General features: G+C 40.9%; 1 protein-coding gene across 11 annotated transcripts in view; it reads left to right on the top strand.

Annotated features, from left to right (window-relative positions):
• The first annotated feature begins 16,281 nt into the window (after positions 1 to 16,281).
• Positions 16,282 to 24,609, top strand: part of INPP5F (inositol polyphosphate-5-phosphatase F) — a 47,471-nt gene continuing 39,143 nt past the window's right edge. For 6 of the 11 annotated variants that reach the window (XM_074907840.1, XM_074907842.1, XM_074907841.1 and 3 more), the window contains exon 1: positions 16,284 to 16,547. In XM_074907840.1, coding sequence (XP_074763941.1) covers positions 16,451 to 16,547 — 97 coding nt within the window. In that variant the 5' untranslated portion in view covers positions 16,284 to 16,450. Of the gene's footprint in view, positions 16,548 to 24,609 lie in introns of all 11 variants that reach the window. The other 5 variants (XM_074907846.1, XM_074907839.1, XM_074907845.1 and 2 more) reach the window with 2 other exon arrangements.

The following is a 24,609-nucleotide window of genomic DNA, read 5'->3' on the forward strand; positions in this document are numbered from 1 at the left end:
TCTCATAAAACCAGTAACTGTTTCCAGTCTGAGATCTACACAAAGACAGTAATCCCCTAGCAGAGGCATTAGACTTTGGTTGAAAGTTTATAAACCAAAAAGAAAGCCACTGGCTCATTTCTGCACCTCTATTCCATAACCACAACCCTAATCCTCATTCCAAAATTTAACACTACCAACAAGCCTAATCCATCAGTCTCTACCTGCCTCAAAAGAAATACAAGCCTGCAGACTCAGGCAGAACAAACCTTCAATTTCTCCATCAGCACTTCTAGACTGAACACTAGCAGCACTCCTTAATTTCCTGCAAGCTTGAATCTGAGTACAGCCTAATTGGGGGAAAGGATGGTAAATTGAAGTGGAAAAAACACTGAGCGAAGGTGTAGATTCAAACACCTGTTCTCACGCACACCTACTTTTGAGACTATTTAACAGGTTAGCTTTTTTATGGTAGGCTTGGCTTTTCACTAGAAGGAAATGAATCAGCCCATTGCAAAGCCAGACTCATATAAATGTGCATCCAGAAAAGGTTTACAGCTTTTACTCATTCACTTGAATATGTGCTTTTACTGAATGAACAATGTGGAATTTAGCCACATCTTTATTATTTGTGAAAGTATTGAGCTTTCCTCTGATAAACCAGTAGTTTATTTCTTTGCTATAAGTCATGCTTTCTTGGTTTTGTCATGTGAAAAAGGCACTAGCGCCTAACTCACAGAGGTGTTTTCAGACACCTGGCTCAGCTGGGGCAACAGCCGAGAGGTACAACAGCCTCTTTTACACTTGTAGGTTTTTAGCTTAAGGACACACTGCCTGGAAAGACTCACTGACACTTGTTTAGCAGAGGACCTGCATGTAAATGGCATGCAGAGAGAAGTGTGATGGAAGAAGAAAACTTCATTATGTCGTGTTCTTTATGATCACCATTCCAAGCAAATGACTCTAGATAGCCTGAATTCCATTAAAGTAATAAAGATTTTTACAGGGAAGCTTAAAGCATTTCTTTTTATAACTGATTCATTCAGATTTTGTACCATCCAAGTTCCTTCATCTGGAGGGTGAAACTCTCCCAGTGTCACATGGTGATATTTTTGCCTTTTGCCCTTAAGTTTTCCACTGGGAACTCTGCATGAGTCTCCATCAGTTGTTGACAGAGCCTGATCCACCAGTGCAATACACTCCCGATGCATCCTTTTTTGCAACACTCCTCTCACACAGGGGCAGGAAAGTCAGGGAGCTTTTTGAGCTTACGATTTTCCCAGTTCTCCCTGGTGGATTTTCTGCCTCAAGGATTGCACAGCTGAAGCTTCCTTTGTTGCCAGCAGTTGGCACAGAATCTGAGTACATTTATGTAAATGATGGAGGAAGAAAAGACCAACTTTTGTATTAGTTCACATGGACATTTCAGGTGTGATTCAAGCAGGTCACGTGCAGGAGGCATATCCTGGCAAAACGAAGCTCTGAGAATCTTTCAAATTTACAATCTGAAAGACTGAAGTTACTTGGGCTTGAGCCAAGAAAGATGTTCCTAACTAACTTCATTTGCTACACGGTGCTCTGATAAAGGCAAAATCCAGTCTGACAATGAAGATACTAACAACGTCAGTAGATGGTAACTTAACATTCATCATACAGCCAACACTTACGTAAAGAAAATGGCCCATTACAGCATTATTATTAAAACCAGCATAGACTGGGTAATTTTATGCCGTGACAAAATGATTTTTTTCTCAGGGCCACCTGATACACTTGCATTACCGCAAGTGGAAAATACGGCCCAGTGGCTCAACGGCCCTTACCCGCCCTTCTCAGCTCCACATATGACGTCAACAGCAACGTGACGTCAGACCCGGGACCAAAACGGTCCCCACCGACCAGCAGAGGGCAGCGGAGCCCCGCGGATGGCGCCGGCCCCGCCGCCTCCCTCCCGGCCCCGGCCCCGGCCCAAGCCGGCGGCCCCGCCCGGCTCCTTCCCCCGGACCCGGGGCCGGTGGGGCAGTGCGCGGGCGCGGGCGCTCTTTCCGAGGCAGCCGCCTGAAGTGTTCGTTTGCTGAAGCCCAGGGCGTCGGGCGGGGGACGGTGAGCGGAGAGAAGGTGACGCAGGCGATGGGTGCCGCCGCAGCTCGTCGCTCCCGTGGCAGAAATCCACCAGCGGGTCCAGAGCTGACTGGACTTTTTTACAGTGCCGACTGTCAGCACGGAAAAAAACTCTAAGAAAGACACGAAAATCCTTTATTTCCTTTATTTTATTCACGTCTGCTAAGGCACTAAGAAATATAGGTTCTTGTTCTAACCTAGCAAATTTATATGATATGAAAAAATCCCCGATGACACCGGCACAAGGAGCAGGGGCGGTGAGTGAGGCAGAGCCTTCTGTGCCAGAGCAGGCAGTGCTTGGATCAGTCTTACGGCACATAAGCACCATTTTCAGCTCAGTGCAGGTGTTCTTAGGAGTGGAGGCTTGCAAGAGATGGCTGAAACTCTTCAAACCTCAAAACTACAAAATAGGAGCAGGAGTTGTAATTCCAGTACTTTGTATCAGAATGATTTTTTCCTTGTGAGGCACTGGGGAGCTGTACTGTCAGGCTTCTGAGGACCAGCAAACTATAAAATTTAAGCTCTGCTTTTTAATAAAGTGCTGCTTCAAGTGAAATGTTGGACTAATGATCTTCAGAGGTCCCTTCTGACACTTTGATGTCTGAAAGACTCATTTTAAAAGAGCAAGACTTCAAAATCACAAACAATTATTCAATAAAGCGCTTTTTTTTTCTTTTTCTTTTTTTTTTTTTTTGTCAAGGGTGTTATTTCTCAAAGCCGGGCCAGGCCAGACTTCATATAAACCACCTTTTCCCCGAGATGGAGTGATTGCATATCCTATTTTAAAGTGACTTACGTCAGCAACAAAAGCTGCCAAGAAGTCACAACCATCTGACTCTAAGGGTTGCTCTAATCCGTTTGATATGACAGCTGATGCAGCCTTCTCTCAAACAAATTGGACTGTAAGAAGAGGAGATACAAAGCATAGAGCAAAAATTGGTCTTTGCATAATGGCGTACTCCCCACATAAATTCATCCTATTATCACAATGGTTGGGGATTATTTTTCACCTAATTTCCATCTCAGGGAACTCTGCATGTCTTACATGTACTTATCTGTTATTTTAATTATATGATTCCAAAGTGTTTTCTGGTCATAAAATACTCCACGGGGACAGGTCATATGGCTATTATTCCAGGTTACTAGTGGCACAGTAAATTATTTGCAGTATCAGTAGTATAACCCAGCGGTGTTGTTTCCCCAGTCCTTCCTGGATCCTTTTCCTGTGGGTATTATACTGCTGTGAGCAACATAATTTTTTATTTTATCCTCCATAAGCTGAATCCAAATACATTGAATAAACTGAAGGATACATGGCTACTTAAAATTACATACTCCAACTGAGAAGCAAATCTGTGACCACAGTTGGTTTTATTGGTGTTAAATTGCATTTGCCTCTGGTTGCTGTGTTTGATTAAAAATAGGGTAGTAGCATCTATTTTTAAGACTGTTTTCAAAGTTAAATAGAGAGTCTGTATTTATCTTTTTCACTATAATTAACATTGAGGCTGAGACAAATCAAATCAGCCAAACAGAACAATTGCATGCATAATGCATTAGCTGGTCTCAGAAACCTCATTTCAAACCCTTTTAGTTGAGCAGGAAATGTATTTGGGGACTTGCTGATGTTTGTTTTCTCTTTTTTGGGGGTTTAGGATTTTTTTTTGGCACGTTCAGAGCTACTGCTTCTGTAAAGGAGTAAGCATGGCTGAGTGGGGAAAAATGGAATGCCAGCCTTTTTCTTGTTTTTCCTGTTCTCTGTGTGAACCTTTTTCTTTACATTGTTTATTCTTTGCTTTTTTGGAAAACATTGAAAAATTCTCCTTCAAGTTTTGGACAATAGTGCCTAGAAAGAAAGCATCAGTAAACAGCACAGAAATAAACAAAACTCTTGTGAAGAAGGCATTTTTTCTTAGTTAAAACAATAAATTGGGAGGCTATAGCCCAAACTTTCTGTCAAAGTATTTACAGCTCTAAGGAAGTGCTAGAATCCACTGGCCTGAAATTTGAAAATCGTGCCATTTCTCAAGAGGATCTGCATGCTTAAGTTCAATTTGTACGTTATTTATAATGAGGCACGTTTAAATTAAATAACCTTACAAGACCTGAGCATAGGAGGTGACACAAGGCCATTATTCTGAAGACTCAGAACCCACCTGGAAGAAGAGCAGCAAGTGAGGATGCTGCTGTGAAGCAGGGCAGCAAGTAAAGGTTAGATAGGATGACTATTACAATTTCTGGTTATCTAGCAAATATTTGCAGTTCCGTGGTGTTGCTATTCCTTGACAGGAACTTCTGCTACTACTTGATAGATATATGCACGAGAGAAGACAAACAGAATGGGATGGATGAAAAGAAGGTTAAGGAAATGTGGAGATAGGCAAAGAGACTGAGATTCAGAAAAATAAGGGTGCAACAAATTATCATAGGTTGTGAATAGGAAGAGAATGCATTACCTTATTGATGTCTTGTCCAATCTATTCTTAAAAAACACTAGTGGTGGATATTGCCCGGGTAATTTCAGTGAGCAGTCTATTCCCATGCTTATTTATCTAAATCCTTTGTTTTTGTCTAACTCATTCTTCCTGCAGTTATGCTCACTGCTTCTCGTCTTATCTGCAGTAAGACCTGCGATTGTTTAGTCTCAAAAAGAAAAGGCTTAGGGGGATCTTACCAATGTGTATAAATGCCTGATGGGAGAGAGAAAAGAAGATGGGGCTGGACTCTTCTCAGGAGTATCCAGTGACAGGACAAGAGGAAATGGACACAAACTGAAACATGAGAAACTCCACTTAAAGTTAAGAAAAACCGTCTTCATTGTGAGGGTTGTGGAGTCACCATCTTTGGAGATACTCAGAACCCCACTGGCCATGATCCTGGGCAACCTGCTGTAGCTGACCCAGGTGTGAGCAGAGGGGTTGGACCACAGGTACCTTTGAACTTCGACCATTCTATGATTCAGTCGCAGTGAACAAAGAAACCGGTTATTCTTGTCCCCTTTCCAGCAATTTTTATATATTTCCATACTGTCTTCCTGTTTCCCATGAGAAACTAGTCTAAAGAATCCTAATTCTTCATATCACAGATCACAGCTTCTAAAATTCAGAACATCCCTGATTTCCTTTAGCTCATTTTCAGTTGATAATTCTGGAAATGGTTGTACCAAACTGAATATAGTATTCTCACTGAGGTCTTACTCACAGTAGAGCAAAAGGATTACTGCATAGGTCTTATGTATAATGCTCGTGTATATTCATTTTAGTATAACTGGATTTTATTTTACTATTTTGCTACTGGTTGGTCGATCAGTTTATGATCGAGGATTACCCCAGAACTTCTGTTTAACCAGCTGTTCCTGAGCTTGTATTTATACAGATGATCACTCCTCTTGGAGATTTTTCTCTTGCCAGTCATTTCATTCATTTCAGATAATTCATTCTATTTGCCACAATAATCTCATAATGGAATCCTGATACCCAGTGGGCTTTCAGGCCCTCCTAGCTTGATAATTTACTAAGTACACTTGTTAGTCCATTATTTGGGCCATTGGTAAAGATACAGGACAATACTAAACTTGTGAGTTAACCATTAGTAACCACTCTACAAGAGAAACTTCCCAACTATTTTGGACTGTGGAGGTGTCCTAACCAGACCGTATTTCTTTAGATAGTTATTGGAAAATCATGAGAGACAGGATCAAAGGTCATATTAAGTGCAGATATACACTATTGCCCAGGACTGCTAGACTGTCATAAGAGGAAAGGGCATTGATTCAATCCTAAATGTACTACGTTAACTGCTCCTAAATTTATTATTAACTGCTTCTTAACACTTTGTTGTCTTGCAGGTACTTGAAAAGTGCATACTCTGATTATTTTTTTCTGTTCTTTTTTCATTTAAGAAAAGGGTCTGACTGATCTAAAATTTGCTGAGTCTTCCTTATTTCCCTTTTTTATGGCTCAGGATGGTGGCACAGATTCATCACTATATATAAAGCTATAATCTCCCATTGATTTCACAGACATTGGAAAACAATAGTAAATTAGAAGCCCAAATACTTTTCCTGCTTTCAGGGGCCTTGCTCATCCTCTGGTAATTTTCCAAGATCAGCACTTACTTCTCCAAGGTTATTATGTCTCCACCTGGTCCTACCGGCTCGATGACATAGTGCAGACTCCTGCAACAATAACACATGCTTGTAATTTTTCCCTTCAATAATTACTCAGAGATAGATCTATTTCCTACTACATTCTGTATGATGTGATGGTGTATATGGCAGGCTTATGATGCCTTAATAAATGAAATGATGCCTTGTAATGCTTTATGTGCCTCTTCCCCCAAAAGGTAATTGATTATTTCAAAGTAGTTTCTAGGACATTTTAAAATTTTGTTCAGGAATGGGTTTGACTTTTTCTCAGAAACATCTGGTAAAGCTGAGTCATCTGTGTAGCTACGTATCAGTCACAGTGTTATAGCTCTCTGGCTTACAACACATAGTCATAGATCCAGGGTATAAGTTATTATAGATATGCAGTATATATATATTGTTAAAAAACCCCATATATATATATATGTATGTTGTAACATAATTAAAATGTCAAACAAAGTGAAAAGCATGTTAGTAATTGCCAAGTGTTACATGTGGCTCTGATTCCACCTTGGCTTCTCACTGGCATTTCCCTTCACAAATGCAAAACCTTGCTGACTCCAATGACAACACAGAACTTTCCTGATTTGTCTGAGGCACAGTCTTACAGATTTTTTTCTTATTATTTCCATAAAATATAGAGCTTGCTTTCATTTATCTGCATATAAATACAAGTGTAAACTCTTTCACCATAGCAGCTTAAAACATTTTACACATATCAATACTCAGCCTGTAATACCTCCACACAGTAGGGAAATACTACCCTTAGTCATATGTGGAAAAGCAAAGTACAGAGAACAAGTTATTTATCCAAAGCTAGGCAGGTGGGACAAAGATTCAGACTTCCTGATTTTTTTTTTTCAAGTCCTCTTTTTCAGTCTCATGTCTATCTTGTCTCCCTAGGTTTTACAATGACCTACATATCATTGCACAAGAAATGCAAAGCCAGCAATAAACACTTTTAGCCTGTACAAAGCAATGATCATCTATCCTAGTTATTCAAGTATAGAACATATAATCTCACAGGAAAAATAAAATTCTTTTAATCTTCTGGTTTAGCCCTTCGAGAGTCATGAGAATTCTAATTACCGGTACAGTACTTAACTGCGCATCAAGAGCTTGAGGTTTGCCAATTCTATACAGGACTTTTTTATCCACATGCCACAGATGAAGGAAGAGCTGATAGTGTTTTTTGACCTAAATTATAGCCTAGCAGCTAGAGATTCTGCTCTTGGGACAAAAGGATTCAGTGCCACTCTTAGAACTTCATATATCCCTACTCTTCTCTTACATACTGATATGTTTATCTGCAGTATAAACGCAGCTTTACTTAAAGGTCGTGGTTCTGCAACCTCAGAACTCTGTGGAGTTTTATTAGAGAGCAGAGGGTATGTACGTCAGTAAGGTTTTATTATGGCTCTATATGTCTGCTAAAATAACTTCACCAGCAGTGTTAAAAATAAAAATAATCACCTCTTCAGCCAGCATATCTGCTCTGCTGAATCTGGTTGAGATACAGCAAGGCTTACAGAAGACCACTCTTACTGTTCCAGCTCATGTCATTTGGGAAGGTGATGTCACAGTCTCTGGAAGAGCTCCTCTGGATGGCATCCTCTGTGCCTCATCACAGGGCTCTGCTGCTCTAAGTGTGGATGAGCACAAAAATTGGATTCCTTACAGATGAAACAAAACCAGAAGATGCACTCCAGGACTGCATGGGATGTGCTTCTGTTGCTAAGGCGTCTGTAGGACAAAACTAGATCTAATCTTAAATAAAGCTCCTGGAACGTGTGTAGTGTGGAAGCTGGATCCTCAGCACCAGCTGTTTTGTTCTCCAAACCCTTTCGTATCGTACTGTGCTACTTGCTAATGTAGACACGGTTGGCATTAGCGCATTTGTAATATAGACATGCTCTGATACTGCATTGCTTGGCAACTCAGAATGAATTCCCAAGAGAGTGACACTAAGGAAAATACTAACCCTAAAAAAATAGGCTCTTTCCATTCAATAAGGGCCAGGCAAGTACTCTGGTTACTGTTATTTGGAGTCCAGTTTCATAAACAGTATTTTAGTAGGTTATTCTGCATCTGCATTAGTTCCCTGAATTCATTTCACAATATGTTGCACAAATGCTTGTAGCTATACAGTGCAGGCATGGTACAGGAATAGAAACACGCAGCTGGGAAGGAGGAAATGGTTATTTAAGCTGGCCTTAGCAGTATCATTGCTGAATGTCACAGCATATCAGACCTTACTCTGAAAAGTCCCCTCTGGAACATCTTTGGAGTAAGGAAAGGAGGATTTGACCCCCAATTAATTTATTGCATAGGCTTTTGCTGCATCTGTACAAGTACATATGCTATTTTAAAAGCATGTTAGTCACAACATAGAAAATGAAGTCAACGAGAGTGACAGGATACAAATATTTTGTATCAAAAATTCAGTAACTGAATAGAGTACTAAAGTGTGTCTTCCATCACAGCTTGGTAATGCTTAAATCCTGGGGTGCTGAGACCACTGGCTTCCAGGCCAGTCTTAATAATGTCTCCCTGTCTTATGTTCCATCCCTTAAACATCTGTTTCAGTTACCGTTCCTTGTCTTTTGTGATGTTTCTAAGTCTCTGGAACCTGAAGAGCTTTGGCTTTGTATGGTACCTAGCACAGCTCCGTTCCTTATCCATAACTAGAGCTCCCGTGCATGACAGTAATGTAAAAAATGTATAGTAATTAATAAATATTGTATAAAATGATAAGTGCCATGAGAAAGGGGAGCAACAGGAAAGTGGTTTTAAAAAAACTCAGGGAAGGTTAGACTTTTCCTGCATTTATTTCCATCATGTTCAACTGACAGAGATTTTTACACGGAATAACTAAATACATTTTCATAGGACAGCCAAAACTAGGGTGAAAAGTGACAAAAAGAAATGTGTAACACTTTGGTACTTGGCAACTATTGCTATTCTTTGGGTGTTACTTGATGCTCAGCCTGAACAGTATTCACAGCACATAAAGTTAGTTATGTGAAGAATGGAATACATATGTTTTGCTATTTTACTGTCAAGTTGCCGTAATACTAATAAACTGAGTAGTCATATTCATAACTAGAGACAGAAAGTATGATAAATCCTGAGAAAAAGCTAGATTCAGTGAACCCTAATACCATTACAAAGATAACCGGATGGTTTTTGTTTCTACAATATTAAAATAGAAAAAAAATCAGGGGAAAAAAAAAAAGCGCAACTTCCGAGAAAACTACTTATAAAATCGATACAAATTGGCTAAATGGTATCTGAAAAGAACAGACTTTTTTTTTTTTTTTTTCTAAAAGACATATTAAATTCCAGTGATCCTAAAATTTTACTTTTCATCACTTCTAAAAGCAAAAGTCTTGGATTTTTTTTTTTGAAATGTAAACTATTTTAGAAACACAACCTAAATCAAAAGTAAAGAAAGAGAGGCAAGCTCTTCCAAAGGGTAATAAAACCATTAACTTTCTCAGACTGTTTTTAAATCTTATTTTGCTGAATATATCTTCAGTGACTTGCTAATGGATTTCCACCCCATTTTTTATTAAATTTATTCTGCTCCACTCCCAAGACACAGAGTTAAATACTGTTTTGCAGCTAGAACCACCAACAAGACAAAGTTGTCTTTGAAACATTTCCATAGAAGCCCAAATTCTGATTTCATGCCGCCCTAATAAAGACACATATGGTTGTGAGGAAGCCTGTTTTTGAAACACCTACACTGAAACCTTCTTTGATCAAATGTAAGTCTAGAAAGGGAAATCTCTTGTAAGGCAAATGTACAAAAGTCCATACTTGGGAAAAATGAGTCTGTTGTGTCTATTGCCTTGATGCTTTCGGGCAAATGGGACTCATGCTTAATTAGTCCTTAATCAATGAAAAGACTGAAATGGGGCTGTGGAGCAAAAAAATACAGTCAACTTTCTTTGTCTGAGCTGGTCTATTCCGTACACTTACAAACCACTGGAAAAGCAGCATGCCTAGGTGATCAGATGAGGAAAAGCAAGTAGAATCTGTTGTAAATTAGCTGTGAATTTTATGATAATGGCCATGAAGAGCAGCCTGTCATTTACCTTGGAGAAATTACAAATGAAATGTGGCCTTGGTATACTATAAATAGTATTTTAACTGATGAAGGCAGACCAACAACACAGGAAGGAATCTTTTTATGTGTGATTGCACTAGCTTGGTAGTCTGCAAGGTGAAAATTGTAATTGCAGAATAAAAGAACCGTAGGCAGTCAAAACATTCTCATTTATTTTTTCAAGTGGTCTCATTGATTTGATCTTAACAGTAATTGCAGCTGAGGGAAATCAATACATTACCCATGAGCCGTATAGTACACTGCAGATGTTAACCACATACACATTGCTTTGAAGGGAAAATGGTATTGTTTTCCTACGTGCTCGGTGAAATTCGGTGAGGCCCGATTCCCATTGGCAAGTAAGAGGTTTTCATGGGGAAGGAGGAAATACCAGAGTCCCTCTTCCTTTAGAGATAACAGCTACAGCTGCTATATGAAAAAGTTATTTCAGTGGAAAGAAAGCTAAAAATAAATTCAGGCAAAAATTCTTCTGGTGAACTGCTTTCCCTGGTTTTGAGAAAGTTTTAGTTTTCTTGCTAAAGCGGATATTCATGCCAGTGGTTTTGTCTTTCTCTGTTATAAAACACAACACACAAGTATTTTTCAGAGTATTTAGTACTGAAAGTACATTTACAGGTACTTCAGAAGTGTTCCGGTGGCAACTGTTGGCTGTCACAAACAAATCTCTTTTTATCTGCTGTATTGCCAATCAGAAGAGCCTCTTGTGTTACTTTTGTTCCAAAGTTCCTCTCAAAGTAGGCTTTTCAGAGCCTCTGTTTAATGCATAATATAACCTCTCTAAAAAGCGCACAAAAGCCCTTTCAAAAAAGCATTGCAGACAGGAAAGTAATTCAAGAGCCTTTCTTGCATCATAGTTTATTAACCACCTCACAGAGCTGGGGAGCTATCAGGTTAATAAATATCTGATGAAGGATTAGGTAAATTAAAGAATCTGACTGGAATATTGTAGAATCCCTGATCCATGGATGTGATTTAAGACAGTAAGGGTATAGCATCATGGATTTATTACTCATATTCTTGTATTAGTAGGAACACATTAGAACCATCTGAGTTACAGAAACAGGCAAACCAATTTGTCCTGTCTGCAAAAAAACAGCTTGCAAGAAAAGCAGCAGGTATAACAAGAGGCCAGCCTGACTGAATGGGGAAAACCTAACTACACTCAAAAGCCAAAAGGGAGCATATGGAAAGCATAAGTGGGTAGGGACTACCCAAGGAGGAATACAGACACACTGCCTGGGCACACAGGGGTGAAAATAAGACGGACAAAGCTCAGCTAGATTAAAAACTGGCAAGGACTACATGGGGTAACAAGAAAGGCTTCTATGGTGACTTTGGCATTAAACAGTTGACCAAAGGAAGTGTAAGCCCACTGCTGAGTGGGGTGGGCAACCCTGGGGTGAAGAACACAGAAAAAGCCGAGGCCTTTTTTGCCTCAGATTTTACGAGAGGATCTGCTTTTAGGCCTCCCATGCCTCTGTTCGAATAGCAAACTTGGGGTACAGAAGTCCTACCAGTGGTAGAGGAAGACCGAGTTAGGGACTACTTAAATAAACTGACATACAAAAAGTCCATGGGACCTATGGGATGCATCCAGAAGTGCTGAGGGAGCTGGCTGATGTCACTCCAAGACTGCTTTTTATCATCTTTATCATAGCACTTGACAATCCTGTAAACAACTAAACTGAATATACCTTGAATAAATAATAAGGTAGCAAAAAATATTTCTACTCGTTGGGCAGCTAAGTAAGTGATGGCTCAACCTGTCAGTCAAAAGCAAAGCAGCAAATGTCCATACTACAAAATTTCCACCAACTGCACCTACAAACTGGTATCTCTAATAGCAAAAGAGCAATGAGCTGACTATAACAACATCATGCAGGCAAACAGGAGTGCTTCAAATATGTTACAGGTGTTATTCACTGCCAAAGATGATTTTTCTGATGTTTGTCTGGAAGCTACCACGAGCATGAAAGCCAAACAGAGAAAAAAATGTTCCACAACTTCTTACTTACAGACATTTTGAAATATAGGTCCTCACACTCTCTTGCAGTGTCATTTCCAAAACTGTTATCATTCATCCCAGGAAGAGTTGCGTATTTGTCCAATCTATCCAGCCAATTGTACTTCCAAGTATGGACTGTTGCTAAATCGTATCATTTCCCATTAATCAACACTGAAACTTGAAATCAAGCTGTGGGTAATCAGGTAATATTGAGAGTGAGAGTGCATGACTCATCGTCAGCCTATTCATTTCCCTACCCTTAGCTATTGACAGTGAATTGAAAAACCACAAAATTCCTTCTCTGATTTTTTTTCCTATGCTAACTAAAGCTGACAGGCTCATAAAACCACTGCCCAGGTGTGAATCTACGGAAAACACACTGAATGTAAACAGAAAACTACCCAAGGGGACAAAAACCCAGATCAAAGGGTGAACAAGGGGCAAAACAAAGTCTGTCCTTGAAATCCCTGCAAGGAGCTCTGATATATTTTGACGGTAACTGTACGCATTGCACTACAACACTGAACTACTTGGGAAATGCATGCAGAATAGAGATGATATTGCAAGCGGCAGTGGTAAATATTTAGCAAAATGATAGTGCAGACTGCACATAAATAGAAGAAAGAGATGGAAGCAAAAATAAAGGGTTATCTTTTGACCCACTGAGATGTTCAGTTCGCAGGCTTAAACCAGAAAAGTTCTGAGGCTCATGCTCATCTTAAAAGATGTTAATATCTGATCAAACATATTTAATTTATACATCTAAAGTCATGCATACACTTAAATGTTTTTCTAGACTGGATGCTCAGTACCTTCCAAAATCAAGGTCTTGCCTGGGTCTTGAATGTTAGCATTTAATAAGGAGAGTTCTCATTTCTTAATGTCCTTTAGTCACAAGGTTTGTAACTAGTATCTACGAGTAATACACTAATGAAGAAACATTGTATGAGAGAGAAACCAATCTTTTCAGGGAACAGTTTGAAAGAAGTGCTGTTCAATGGCAGGTAGTTTAATGATGACTGGTAAATCTTTTGATTTGTGAGCTGAAGTGGCTAACCTCCCCAGTAGTCCATCCCCCTCTGTCAGCAGAGGCTTCAGTACCCCAGCCACAGAGTGTCCAAAGGAAGTCACTCTTGATTTGGCATGATAAAAAAACCTCTGGCAGGGGAGGGAGATTCCCAAAATGGATCTGCCACTGACAGAACAGACTCATTCTGGAACCTTTGCCCTCAGCTGCTAGTTTCCATGCCCCAGCTACAGATTCCCCCTCTCCTGTTGTGTGACAAGTGCCAAGTCAACTGTTTAGGGAGCCACTCTGAGTGGGTGGAGTCCATAGCAGGGGACAAGGCACCTTCCTTACTGTCATTTCCATATTGATTATCATTTGTTCTTACAATATAATATCAATCGTCCTAGTTAAAAGACTTTATGGTCTCAGATAATTAATTCAGTGTATATGTAAAAGTCAAATACTTACATTTACACGGTGAAATGAAGGAATGGTACCATTGAATAAGGTGTTTATTTTCACTGTCCAGAAAAGAGTGACAAACGATTTCAGGCAGGCCGGGGTGTACAAATGATGTCTAAAAGAGATTCCTCTATCTACTGAGAGTTAACTTCTCAAAAGTCTGCCTCACCTCCTATCTTTGCAAATCTTGGCTCCAAATAATTCTCAAATTTCTTTCTTCCTTAAGGCTTCACACATTTCTCTGTGAAAAGGGGAATGCTGCAGCTACTACTGCTAAGACACCTGCTGCCTGTGACTCATTATCTAAAGTACTGTCCCTCTGCCCTGCTCATAGCGTAAGGCAGGGAAGAGAGAGAGGAGAAGAGCAAAACTCAAGAATCTCTTTTAGATGTCAGTTGCCAGCTTCCTTGCAGGCTCACAGAGTGCCTTCTCTCCAGGAGACGCTGCAGCAATCATTTTACTGAGCTGAGCATTTGAAAAACCCGAGACTCTTGCTGCTCCTCACTCTTCCCTTTAGGCAGCAAAAACTGACAGACACAGCTCACTTTGAACACCAGGAGCTTTCGGTTAGAGACACAAAAACCGTCCTATTGCAATCACAGCTCTGTGATCCATTCATTCTACCTGAAATTTCACAACGCCTTCTGTACTGGGGCTAGGCTTCATTTTTTGGCACTATAAATGTATTTCATTTACAAGTGAGAAAATAGCACTACGCTGTTCTGCTAGGAAACCAATCCATCCCTGTACTGCATTTTTGTGTATGTTTGATATGCCTATGAAAATACGTGAGTGTGCTTATGGGAAAATCTAGAAGAAAGTAATTAAAGAGATGGATTTATTAAAATGCTGAGAAGTCATCTAAACCCTTCTTTCACCCAGTACCTGCAGCAGTGATCTGAACTACTAACATTGCCAGCATTCTACCAATGGCATTGACTGCTACATACAAGAATTGGGCAGGCCAGAGGCTACACTGGAAGCTGTAGGGCATCCACGAAGCGTAGCATTTTCAAAATCGGGATGTGTAGCCAAAAAAGAAAGACTAGCGCGTCCTTTTGCATACCTGCCCTGGGCAAAATGTTAAGAGATACTAGCATCTATTATCAAATCAACTTGTTTGGTTCCATTCATAACATTCCTATATTATTTAAGAGTACTGAAAAGAAAAAAGCAACATCAGAGGTCAGACCTTATATTTGAAAGAAAAATCTTAAACTGCATTCAAAATAATATAAAGCCTGTCTAGAGACATTTTAAAAAAATCGATCATTCTTTTAAGAAAGAAGCATAGATGGAAATAAATAAAAAGATGAGAAAATTGGTTTTCCAGTACTATATAAAACTACTTACTTACATGCACCATTAATTTTCCAAGATATACTGAAGGTATTTTTTCAACAAACCAAGCTGCTCCCAAATGGCTGTATGCACGATGGGATGCTTTTTGTCTATGTCCATTTCTACTTCAATTTTATAGGGAGTGAGACTTCAGCTTCTGTAAACAAACAAAAGCTCTGGAAACCTGTGGACAAGTAGCCGGTAAGGCTGGGAAGGGTTTGTAGCAGTGATGGGTTTGCTCGTACATTTTCCAGTGTTGCCTGGAGAGAAGAGAGAGGGTATAATTACCCTTGTGTCAGGAGGTGCTCTTGTCTGTATAAATATTTAAAATCATAATGAGTCCTGTGCTATGGTGTTGAGATTTCCTTTCACCGCTAGTTGGTACCAACTCCTGCCTGTTTCCACCAATTATTAAAGTTGCTCCCTCTCGGGAAAAGCTGGAAAAGCTTGGGGGGATACAGACTTGGTTGCAACCGCTTCGTCTGTGGTGGCTGGTATCGCCTCCTGCGGCTTTGCCGGCTTGCGCTGCTGCTGAAGGCTTCCAGGCCCTGCGGGGGCCCGGCACTCCTCCTCCCGGCACCAAGAGCCGGCGACCGCGGGCCGGGGAGACCCGGGGCCGCCCGGGAGCCAGGCCGGGCAGCGCCTCGCTCCCGGCGGGCGACCGTGGATGCTGGGCAGTCGCCGGCGCTGAGGGCGGGGGGCGCGCGCCCCTCCCTCAGACCTCAGCCGCCCGCGGGGGTTATCGCCCGTTATCCCCCCGCCGCGGAGGGAAGAGCGTCCGGCTCCCCGCCGCACCGCCGCGGCCCGGGCCCCCTCCCCGCTCCTCGCTGTCTCTGCCGGCCTCGGGCTCTCTCGCTCCCTGGCTGAGGGGACCGGGCCGGGGGGACGGCGAGGGAGGGCGGGAAGGCGGGCGGGACCGACCGGCGGGCGGGAACGGGAGCCCCGCCCTTCGCGCTCCGTAAGCCCCGCCCCGCGCGGCGCTGCAGCCTATAAGCCCTCGGCGAGGGGCTGACGGGCGGCGTGACGTACGGCGGCGGGGCCGGAACTCGGGGCTCGTGCGCGCGCCTGCCCGCCCCGCCCGCCCGGGGACGCGCTGGGTTCCCTGCGGCGCCGCCGCCGCGCAGCCCCGCTCCGCGTTCCTCCCGGGAGCGCGCCCGGTCCCGGCCCTCCCCCTTCCGCCCGGTGTGCGCGCGGCAGCTGCGGAGCGGCGGGAGCGCCCCGCTCGCCCTCGCTCCGTCCCGGCGGCGTCGTGCGGGGATGGAGCTGTTCCAAGCCAAGGACCACTACATCCTGCAGAGCGGCGAGCGGGCGCTCTGGTGCAGCCGGCGGGACGGCAGCCTGCAGCTGAGAGCCGGTGAGCCCCCGCCGCCGCGCCGGGGCCGGGGCGCGCCGCCGTGCCCGCTTCCTGTGTGGGGAAGGGCGGGCCGGGACCCCCCCGCCCGGGTGCCCTCGGTGGGCCGCGGGGAGGGGGGTGCGGCTGACAATGGCCGGGGAGAGGGTCGCGGGGGGTTCGCGCGGTGGCGGCGCTGCCTCCGGGGGCCGGCGGAGGGGCCCGCCCCGAAGCCGCCGAGGTTCGCCCCGGAGGTGCCGTGGGTCGGTCCTGTGGGGCGGGAGGGAGGGACCGCCTCTCTCCATCGCCCCGGTTCCCCGGGGACGAGCCCCGGCTGCTGCGACCGTCCCCGCGCTGCCGGAGGCAGCTGCCCTGCGCGGGGCAGCGGGTCACGCGTGTCCGTGGCCCGGCGAGAAACGTCCCTTCTGCGGGCGGGGGGATTGTTTTTCGTGCGGCGTGTGTTTGTTTCTTTACAAATAAAGTCAGGCTGCCCCTGCCGCCTCCCCGTGCGTCACCTGAGTAGTTTGTAATGTGGAAATGCCCCCGGTCACCCTCGCAGGAGCATCATTAAATAGGAAAGGGCCATCTTGTGTCGGTGCCAGCCCTGTACCAGTGATGCTCTCTGATACAGGCTGGTTGCGGCTCTAAACAAATGTATTCTGTTGTCTCTTCTTTTAGGAGAAAGGGCACAGGTGTTTCCACTTGTAAAATGCTCTCAAATTTTTTTTAGTGACTATAGGCAGTGTAAGTGACTATTACAGAGCGGGGTTGTGTGTATTAATGTCAGGCTGCAGAGAAGGTAGTGGGAATAAAAATAGTAGTGTGAGTTGTGTTAACAGAAATCTTGAAACAACGGTAATGATAATGTCTGATCTGGGAGGTTAGTCAGTAAAGGTGTCTATAAAATGAAATACCGTCCTTGGAAATTCACTTGCTTTGAGTAATACACGTAGCTTAGATGTAAAGGACCAAAGTGTATCTGCTTATAAGTTAAAAGTGCTCTGAATAGCTGGCTATTTTGTCAAGCATATGGCTGGCTGCACAGATGCTACTTAGTTTTCTAAAATGGGAATCCATGTTACGTCGAAAAAGCCAGTTAAGCGTGTATATGACTATGTTGACGATTTGAGTTCAGTATACTCATAAAAAGGCTGGAATAACTTTACATGTAAACAGCAAATACCGTTGTTATCTGTGTTTATACAAAGAACTGTTTTTCGTACTGGTCTCTTATGTTTTCATACTTGAGTCAGGCTAATGCTTTTGTCTTGTCTGTGCAATTTGTTTACATCTCTTAGACAAAATTACAGTCTAATGTGAATGTGACTTATTCTTGTCCAGCAACTTCATTTGTGCTTGAAAGTCCAGTAATACTTTGATTTATAAATCGCCTTACAAAATACTTAATATTAAGCTAGGAAACAATACTGCTAGTCAATGAAATGCATGTTTTTGCAGATCCCCCACCCCCACCCCCTAGGTTTTTTTATTTGCTGTAGTTATTATCATCTGCATAGGCATAAAAGCTCTTACTTGACCCAGAGTAGTAAAAGCACAAACTAGCGAACTGTAGTTCTAGAAGATTGTTGTTTGAAAGCTTTAACTTAAAAAGTATCGGTGACTTGTTTTTATGTAGCCATTGCTGTGATTTTTTTTTTTTTTTTTTTTTTTTTTTCCCCCCCCCCTCCTTGAAGTCCATTAACTTCATGGAGGCTTTACCAGTGCCCAGGAGTCTGTCTGAATGCCGTTCAGCAGGATTTTGTCCTTAGCCTACCTTTAAATTTTCAGCCAGTATACATGTGATCCCTATTGTGTCTGACCTACAGATTAATGAAAGGTAATACGATACTGAAGTCTTTTAGTCTGCTTGAAACTCTTGATGGTTAGTCACACTTTCCCGTTTCAGTGTGTTTTTCCAAGCCTGTCTGTGGATCGTCTTATTGAAAGTGGACTCTAGGGCTGTGAAATGAAATACCTTAGTATGTTGAAAGTAAGCCCATGGAAGAAATAGTTCTCTCACAAGAAGTATTTCTTAGGTCAAATAGCTCTTGCTTGTGTTAAGATAAAGCTGGATATCCTCAAGTTCACAATTTTATTACATTTGACCATTCATAATCAAGGCCACTGACCGGAAATGAGTAAACAGATGACTGTGTGATGAGTCATTGCCATATTAAAAAAACAAAGTCATAATTTGTGTTCATTGACATGTTGAATAGTCTGTCAAAAGGCTGTAATCTATGTGTCTTGTTTTTGGAGGCTTTACTGTTATTCTGTCCCACAGAGGCTGCTCTGAATGAATATTTATACATTCATGGAGTGAAATGGATAATACTGGCAAACCTTGCAAAATGTTGCTTTATATGATAGGTCTGACTCTTGAGCTGTTGTTATGTTTTATAATACTCTCCTCCCTCAACTGTAAAGGCATGTTCAGAAATTTGCTAATCTTGAATGCTGTATTTCTGACCTCTTTGAATCATGGGGAGAACAGCTTGAATTAAAAAAGGCAACAAACCCCTTGGTAAATATTTGCTATAAGCAAAGTCTGAGGTTGGCCCTAGTTTGAAGTATGTCTGCCTGTGTTTACAAGATGTTTCTGGTGTTTTTTTCTCTGAAGTGAAAGCACTAATGAGTCACCTGCAGGAAATCCATGAATCACTTTGGCATCATAGATTTTTTTTTTTTGGAATTTAGCTGTCTACAGTGTATTTTTCTGTGAAAAAAAAGATGTGGAGTTCAACCATGCTTTAAATACCTTACACCAGGTCTTGACTGGGATTTAACTCTTGGTTTACTCTGTTTATGCTCTGCTTGGCTGTTCTTGACTGGTAGTTCTACATGGATTACAAACATTGTCTTATTGATGATGTTGGTATAAACTATGTATTTATATATGCATGTGCGTACACATAGACAAAAGAGCAAAAGTACTGAAGACACTGAATTCTCCTCACCATTTTCTTAGCAGCAGAAAAAGGGATGAGACTAGATGTTTTCACCTCCATAAAATATTATCATTGTGTTGGCCTTGGTAATATTCTGGGCAGTAATGCCAGACTAAATAAGATTGGAAATAGTTGCCACTAAAACTGTTACTGGTAGTAGTGCAGGTTTCAACCACCCTGGAGGAAAAAAAAACCCCTATTAGATGTTTTGAGTGATACACAGATTGGAATTATTCTAACACTTTTTGGGGATTTCATGCTGAAAGACACTTTCACCTCTTCCTGTAAGAGTAAGGTGGTGTTAAGATGTGTTGTACCTCTGGAGCTATAATTAGAGGCAAATAAGCATTTATTTGTGTGACATTTCTGAATCACAAATCATAAGGCCATCTAATAGTCTAGCTATATGCGCTTGCCTTACTCCTCAAAGATGTTACAGGAGTCATACAGCATTTACTTGTCAGAATTCCTGAGCTGTGCTTCATGACTGTAGACTGGAGAAGAGTAGTTCCTTTGTTTGAAGTCTAACACCTGTAAATGCTCAAGTGAAGGCCTTGATATAATGAGCAGTGCCACTGATACCTATAGATGTATCGGTAGGCTTCAGGCTACAGAACAGTCCTAATCATGGCTCTGAGGGGTGACGGCCGAGAGTTAACTCTTGCTAGTATTTCATACAAAATCGACTCTGTGAATTTCAGTAGTACGTCTTAGAAACTGCCTGCCTATCCTGGAAAATAAATTCCAGAGGAGGTAGCTGTAGCATTTGAAGAATTCTCTCCATATTTCAAGTTGCTTCATAAGGAACCTCAAGCTGTTTTTTGACACTTTAGCTGCAATGGTAACTGAACTGTTTCTCACCCTTGCCTGCTCATTCTGTTCCCTCTTTTCTGTACCCTTTCTTAGTTGTCAGCACAACATACTTGTGGCGTATGTGACAAACCAGATGTCAGAACTGATCTGTATTAGCTTCAACCCAGCGAGAATGTATGCTTAAAAAAATCTTGCAGTTAGTTCCCTGCTGCTGCTTGCTCCTTCCTGCAAAAGAGAACAGAGAGGACTAGGGGAGAGGGGTGGGCTGCTGTGTATCCTTTGTCTCACTATTACATACATCAATTTTGCAGCTTTTGACTGAGGCAAGATCTTCAAATGTATTTACCAGAGAAAAATTATCTTTTTCTTTCATTAAATAAGATATACTTTATAATTCCATCCATGATTCTTTTTACAGAGCACAGTAAGCCTACAACTGAGACTTCAATAGGCTGATAGTATGATATGTCCTAACCTGGTGAGAATTGGTGAGGTGTTTCTTGTCTAGTTTTCTGCTGAGTCTTAGAAGTGGATGACAAGTTGAATATAACAAGAGTGTTCCTGTTGCTTTTTTTTCTTCCCCTTTTATGAAGAGGTCTGGAAATGCCAAACTTGTCCCAACTGGGATGCATAGGTTCCTGCCCACACTGAAATGACTTTGGGTTTTAAATAAATATATGAAAACCTCTTAATCTTGATGTGCTGTTGCTTTTTTTTAAATCAAAGTTGCTTGCTTTGTGAAGGGGAAAAGTTTCTTGCAAGAATTAAAATGAATTTGTAATCCAGGTGGATTTTTGTGGCTTGAATTTTGCTAGCAGAGGGTTAGACTCATCTTTGATCTCATGGGTTAGTATTAACTAAATAGTGAATAGGAAATTGCAGACTAACTGCAACTAAAATATTTAGAATGGAAGGCAGACACGTAGCAGGGTTTCAATTAAGAAAGGTCTGCATTTGTATAAAAGGCTTGTGGCTTTTTAATCTGTGAATAATGTTGTTACTAAATTCTTTCACAGTTTAACAGTGTGGGCAATATTTCATTTAATAAGTCATTTAAGTTTTAAACTGTCTGAACTGTAGTGAAAGGCAACTGTTTATTTGATATGCCACCTATGTTTTAGGAAAACAACTATTGTAGATTGGATTGTGATTTTTTTTTTTTAAATGGTCTTTAATTAATACTATTAAACATACAGGAGAGACCTTATATGGCTGAAGTTATGCCCCAGAAAGCATGGTTAGTGCTGCAGCTTCTTAAACTGAGACATTGAAGACCCTTACCTGAAGGTTTTGGGTGACTTTAGGGCATGATTTGGTGGGCAGTTTCTGGTAATGAGAGTGAGGCTGAGAACAAGACACTTTCTCTTGCTTCTCTTCCAAACTGCTGTGTGGTGTAGCAGGTGCAGTGGGAGCCCTGAGATGTCAAGGGACTCTGCAATAACTTCTACTAAATGCTTTCCTTGAACTGTGAGACTTCTCAGATGGTGGTTTAGAATTTTCTTTGAGAATCAAATTATTCAGTGCAATATCAAACAGGTCTCATATATAGCTTAAATATTGAATGTGTGTTTCAGAAACTTGTTCTGTTAAGGTTGTATATTGAGGCTCAGGGCCCAGAAATTGGCAGAGTGTACTCTTCTCCCTTCAAAGATTTGAGATTACTGATGAAAGCTTTTTTGTCAGTCTTTAGAGATTTCATGATTCATGGTTAATGTTATAAAGAACATGAATTTTTAATATACATAGGTCTTTAAAGAGTAAGTTACAAATTTGGTAACTCAAAATTTGTTTTAGTGTTAACTACTTTTTAAAATAACAAGTTTATAGCAAGTTTCTGTTCATTGCATATTCTGGATTTGTTACAAAAATGCATATGGCTAGTCTAATTGCAAAATTCACACGCACAACTAAATCTGTATTTCTTGAAAACCTGTTATCCTGATCCAGTAATCTAACTTGATCTAGGATGATTTAACTCTATTTAAATGACAACAACAAAACTTTACCCAGTTTATTTTCAGTCATGATTCAGTCATTTCACTTTTGCAAGTATCACTTGCAAAAATCTTAACCAGGAAATAATGCTTATTGTAAGGTAGAATATGAAAACAGAGTCCACTGAGGAGGATGGTGCCTATGGGTATATGCAGGTTTTTCTTCTCCCTCCCTTTAAACCTTTTGTGAAGTGGTCTAATTCCTGTCTGGAGTTATCACTTCCAGCTGATGATCATCAGTTCTATTGGCTGATCATGTTCTAAGTATTTCCTTATTTGTTAATGTGATTGCATTCTGCATGTCTTCATAGGAAACAAAATAATAGGAATGAGTATCAAGAGTAAAATGTGGATGTGTTTCTAGAGGAGAAATTTAGAAATACTGCAAAAATCCTCTTTTATGAAAGCTCTGCTTTGATAAACAGGAATATTAATACTTGATGATCAGTTGTATATTCTTGTTCCATATGCCTCTAATTTCTCCAATAAAAACAGGGAAAAGATTTTTTTTTCTTGAAAAGTTGAACTGCAATGAATGGAATTCCACTTGGACACTTAGGTTCTTCCTTTTAAGGAAGAAATCTTAGTTGCAGAGGAGCCCTGAAACAGTGTTCATGGTGTCTTTGAAAAACTGTAAGCAAGCTACTTGAACATACTTTGAGCTCAAAAAATTTATGTTCTACTTTGAGTAATGTAGTAAGTTTTTATCTCTGATAACATAAGGGATAGTTGGCAAGATCATACTGAGATGAAGTAAATCATCTCAGTAATATGCCAGCATTGTGCAGAACAGAACTCAGCCAAATTTAGAATTATATGGCTTTGCCCAAGAGGTAGTTGCAAAATATAAATGACAAATGTACTGGTGTATCATTAATTGTTAATTTTCAATTTTTCTTCTTGTCTGTTTAGGAAAAACAGCAACTTCCCTAAGTATGGCTAATGCTTAAGTTTTTTCCTGTACTGAAATGTCTTACAGTGATGTTTAAATGATATATTGCTTGTGGTCATTTGATTAAATAGTCAATTTGTCTGCAACAGGTTTGGGTTTTTTTTTTAAAAAAAAAGGGGTGGGTGGGAAGGGGAAGGTTGTGGTATGTGTGGCATGAAATCCTTTACTTTCTGTTCCTGAAACATATGTGCCAAGCTTTTGAGTAGAACTCCATTATTTAGTGTTTGAAATGGATGTTCCCAATCCATAATTCTTCTGCTTTGAGTTTGATTAGTTCAGCAGTCAGAGGAAGGTTAATTATGGAGGGAGAAGAAAAGGTGACAGTAAGGGAAAAACCTTACCTTGCTTAGACTTGGCTCACTACAGCTATACCAGTATTTCTCTCATGGCTTTTAAGGGGTGTTAACATAAGTCATAAGATAAATGAAATATTTAGTGATAAAGCTGTTTTTCATAATCATGAAATCCTTCTGCTCAGTTAATGTTTATGTTTAAATCTTTTGAGGATGGGATAGATTTCTTGCATTCTCTTTTGAGTATAGCTGTAACTGTTGAGCAAACTTTTTTTTTACAATAGCATATCTTCAGAATGAGTGAACACAGCATTTAAACTGTCAGTTTTGTGAGTAGTTTGAATAAAATCTTTCTTCTGCCTACATGATAATTTCCCTCTTACAAAGTAAATAGGATTAAAAAAAATTGCAGACAACCTACTGCTTTTCTGGCTTTAAGAATACACCCACAAACAACTTGAGCTTTGTTAAAATAGCAACTGAAAATGGGAATGTGTGTTGGTCTGTAATAATATTTAGTACAGTGTTGTTACTTTTGGAAGGATAAAAGATATTATTTCCTTACATGTATCACTTCTGAGAAAGTATGTGTTTGTGTTTGCTAGCAGAGTTGAGCAGGATAGAAGAATAAAGGGAAAGTCTAAATGGAAAAAAAACCCAACCCACTGAGCTTCAGTGGCTTAGCACCTATTTGCATTTTAACAGAGTCCCTACTGATCTCTTATGGAATGATGTTTACAGGTTTGTGGAAGGGGTGAGGAGGTGACTCCCATTTCAGACGGTTGAAATGCATCTAACAGCTCGTTGCAGGTCTCTAAAGTGGGGTGCATGCACCTCAGGGATGCACAAGACAATCCATTGGGGTGTGGGAAGAAAATACTTTGTACCATTAATAAAGAGAAACACTATTTTAAAGTTATTTTATTTCATCCATTTAAACTCTATTTTGTATATGTTTTTATAACGTATGTAGTATTAGTTCAGTAGAACATGTATATAATTTAAATATACATATATTTCAGGTGCATGCTGAAATGTATTTTACTGATGTGGTATGTGATGACGTTTGCAGACCAGTGATCTACA

Source organism: Athene noctua, chromosome 5 (assembly GCF_965140245.1).
Source record: "Athene noctua chromosome 5, bAthNoc1.hap1.1, whole genome shotgun sequence".
Lineage (NCBI taxonomy): Eukaryota > Metazoa > Chordata > Aves > Strigiformes > Strigidae > Athene > Athene noctua.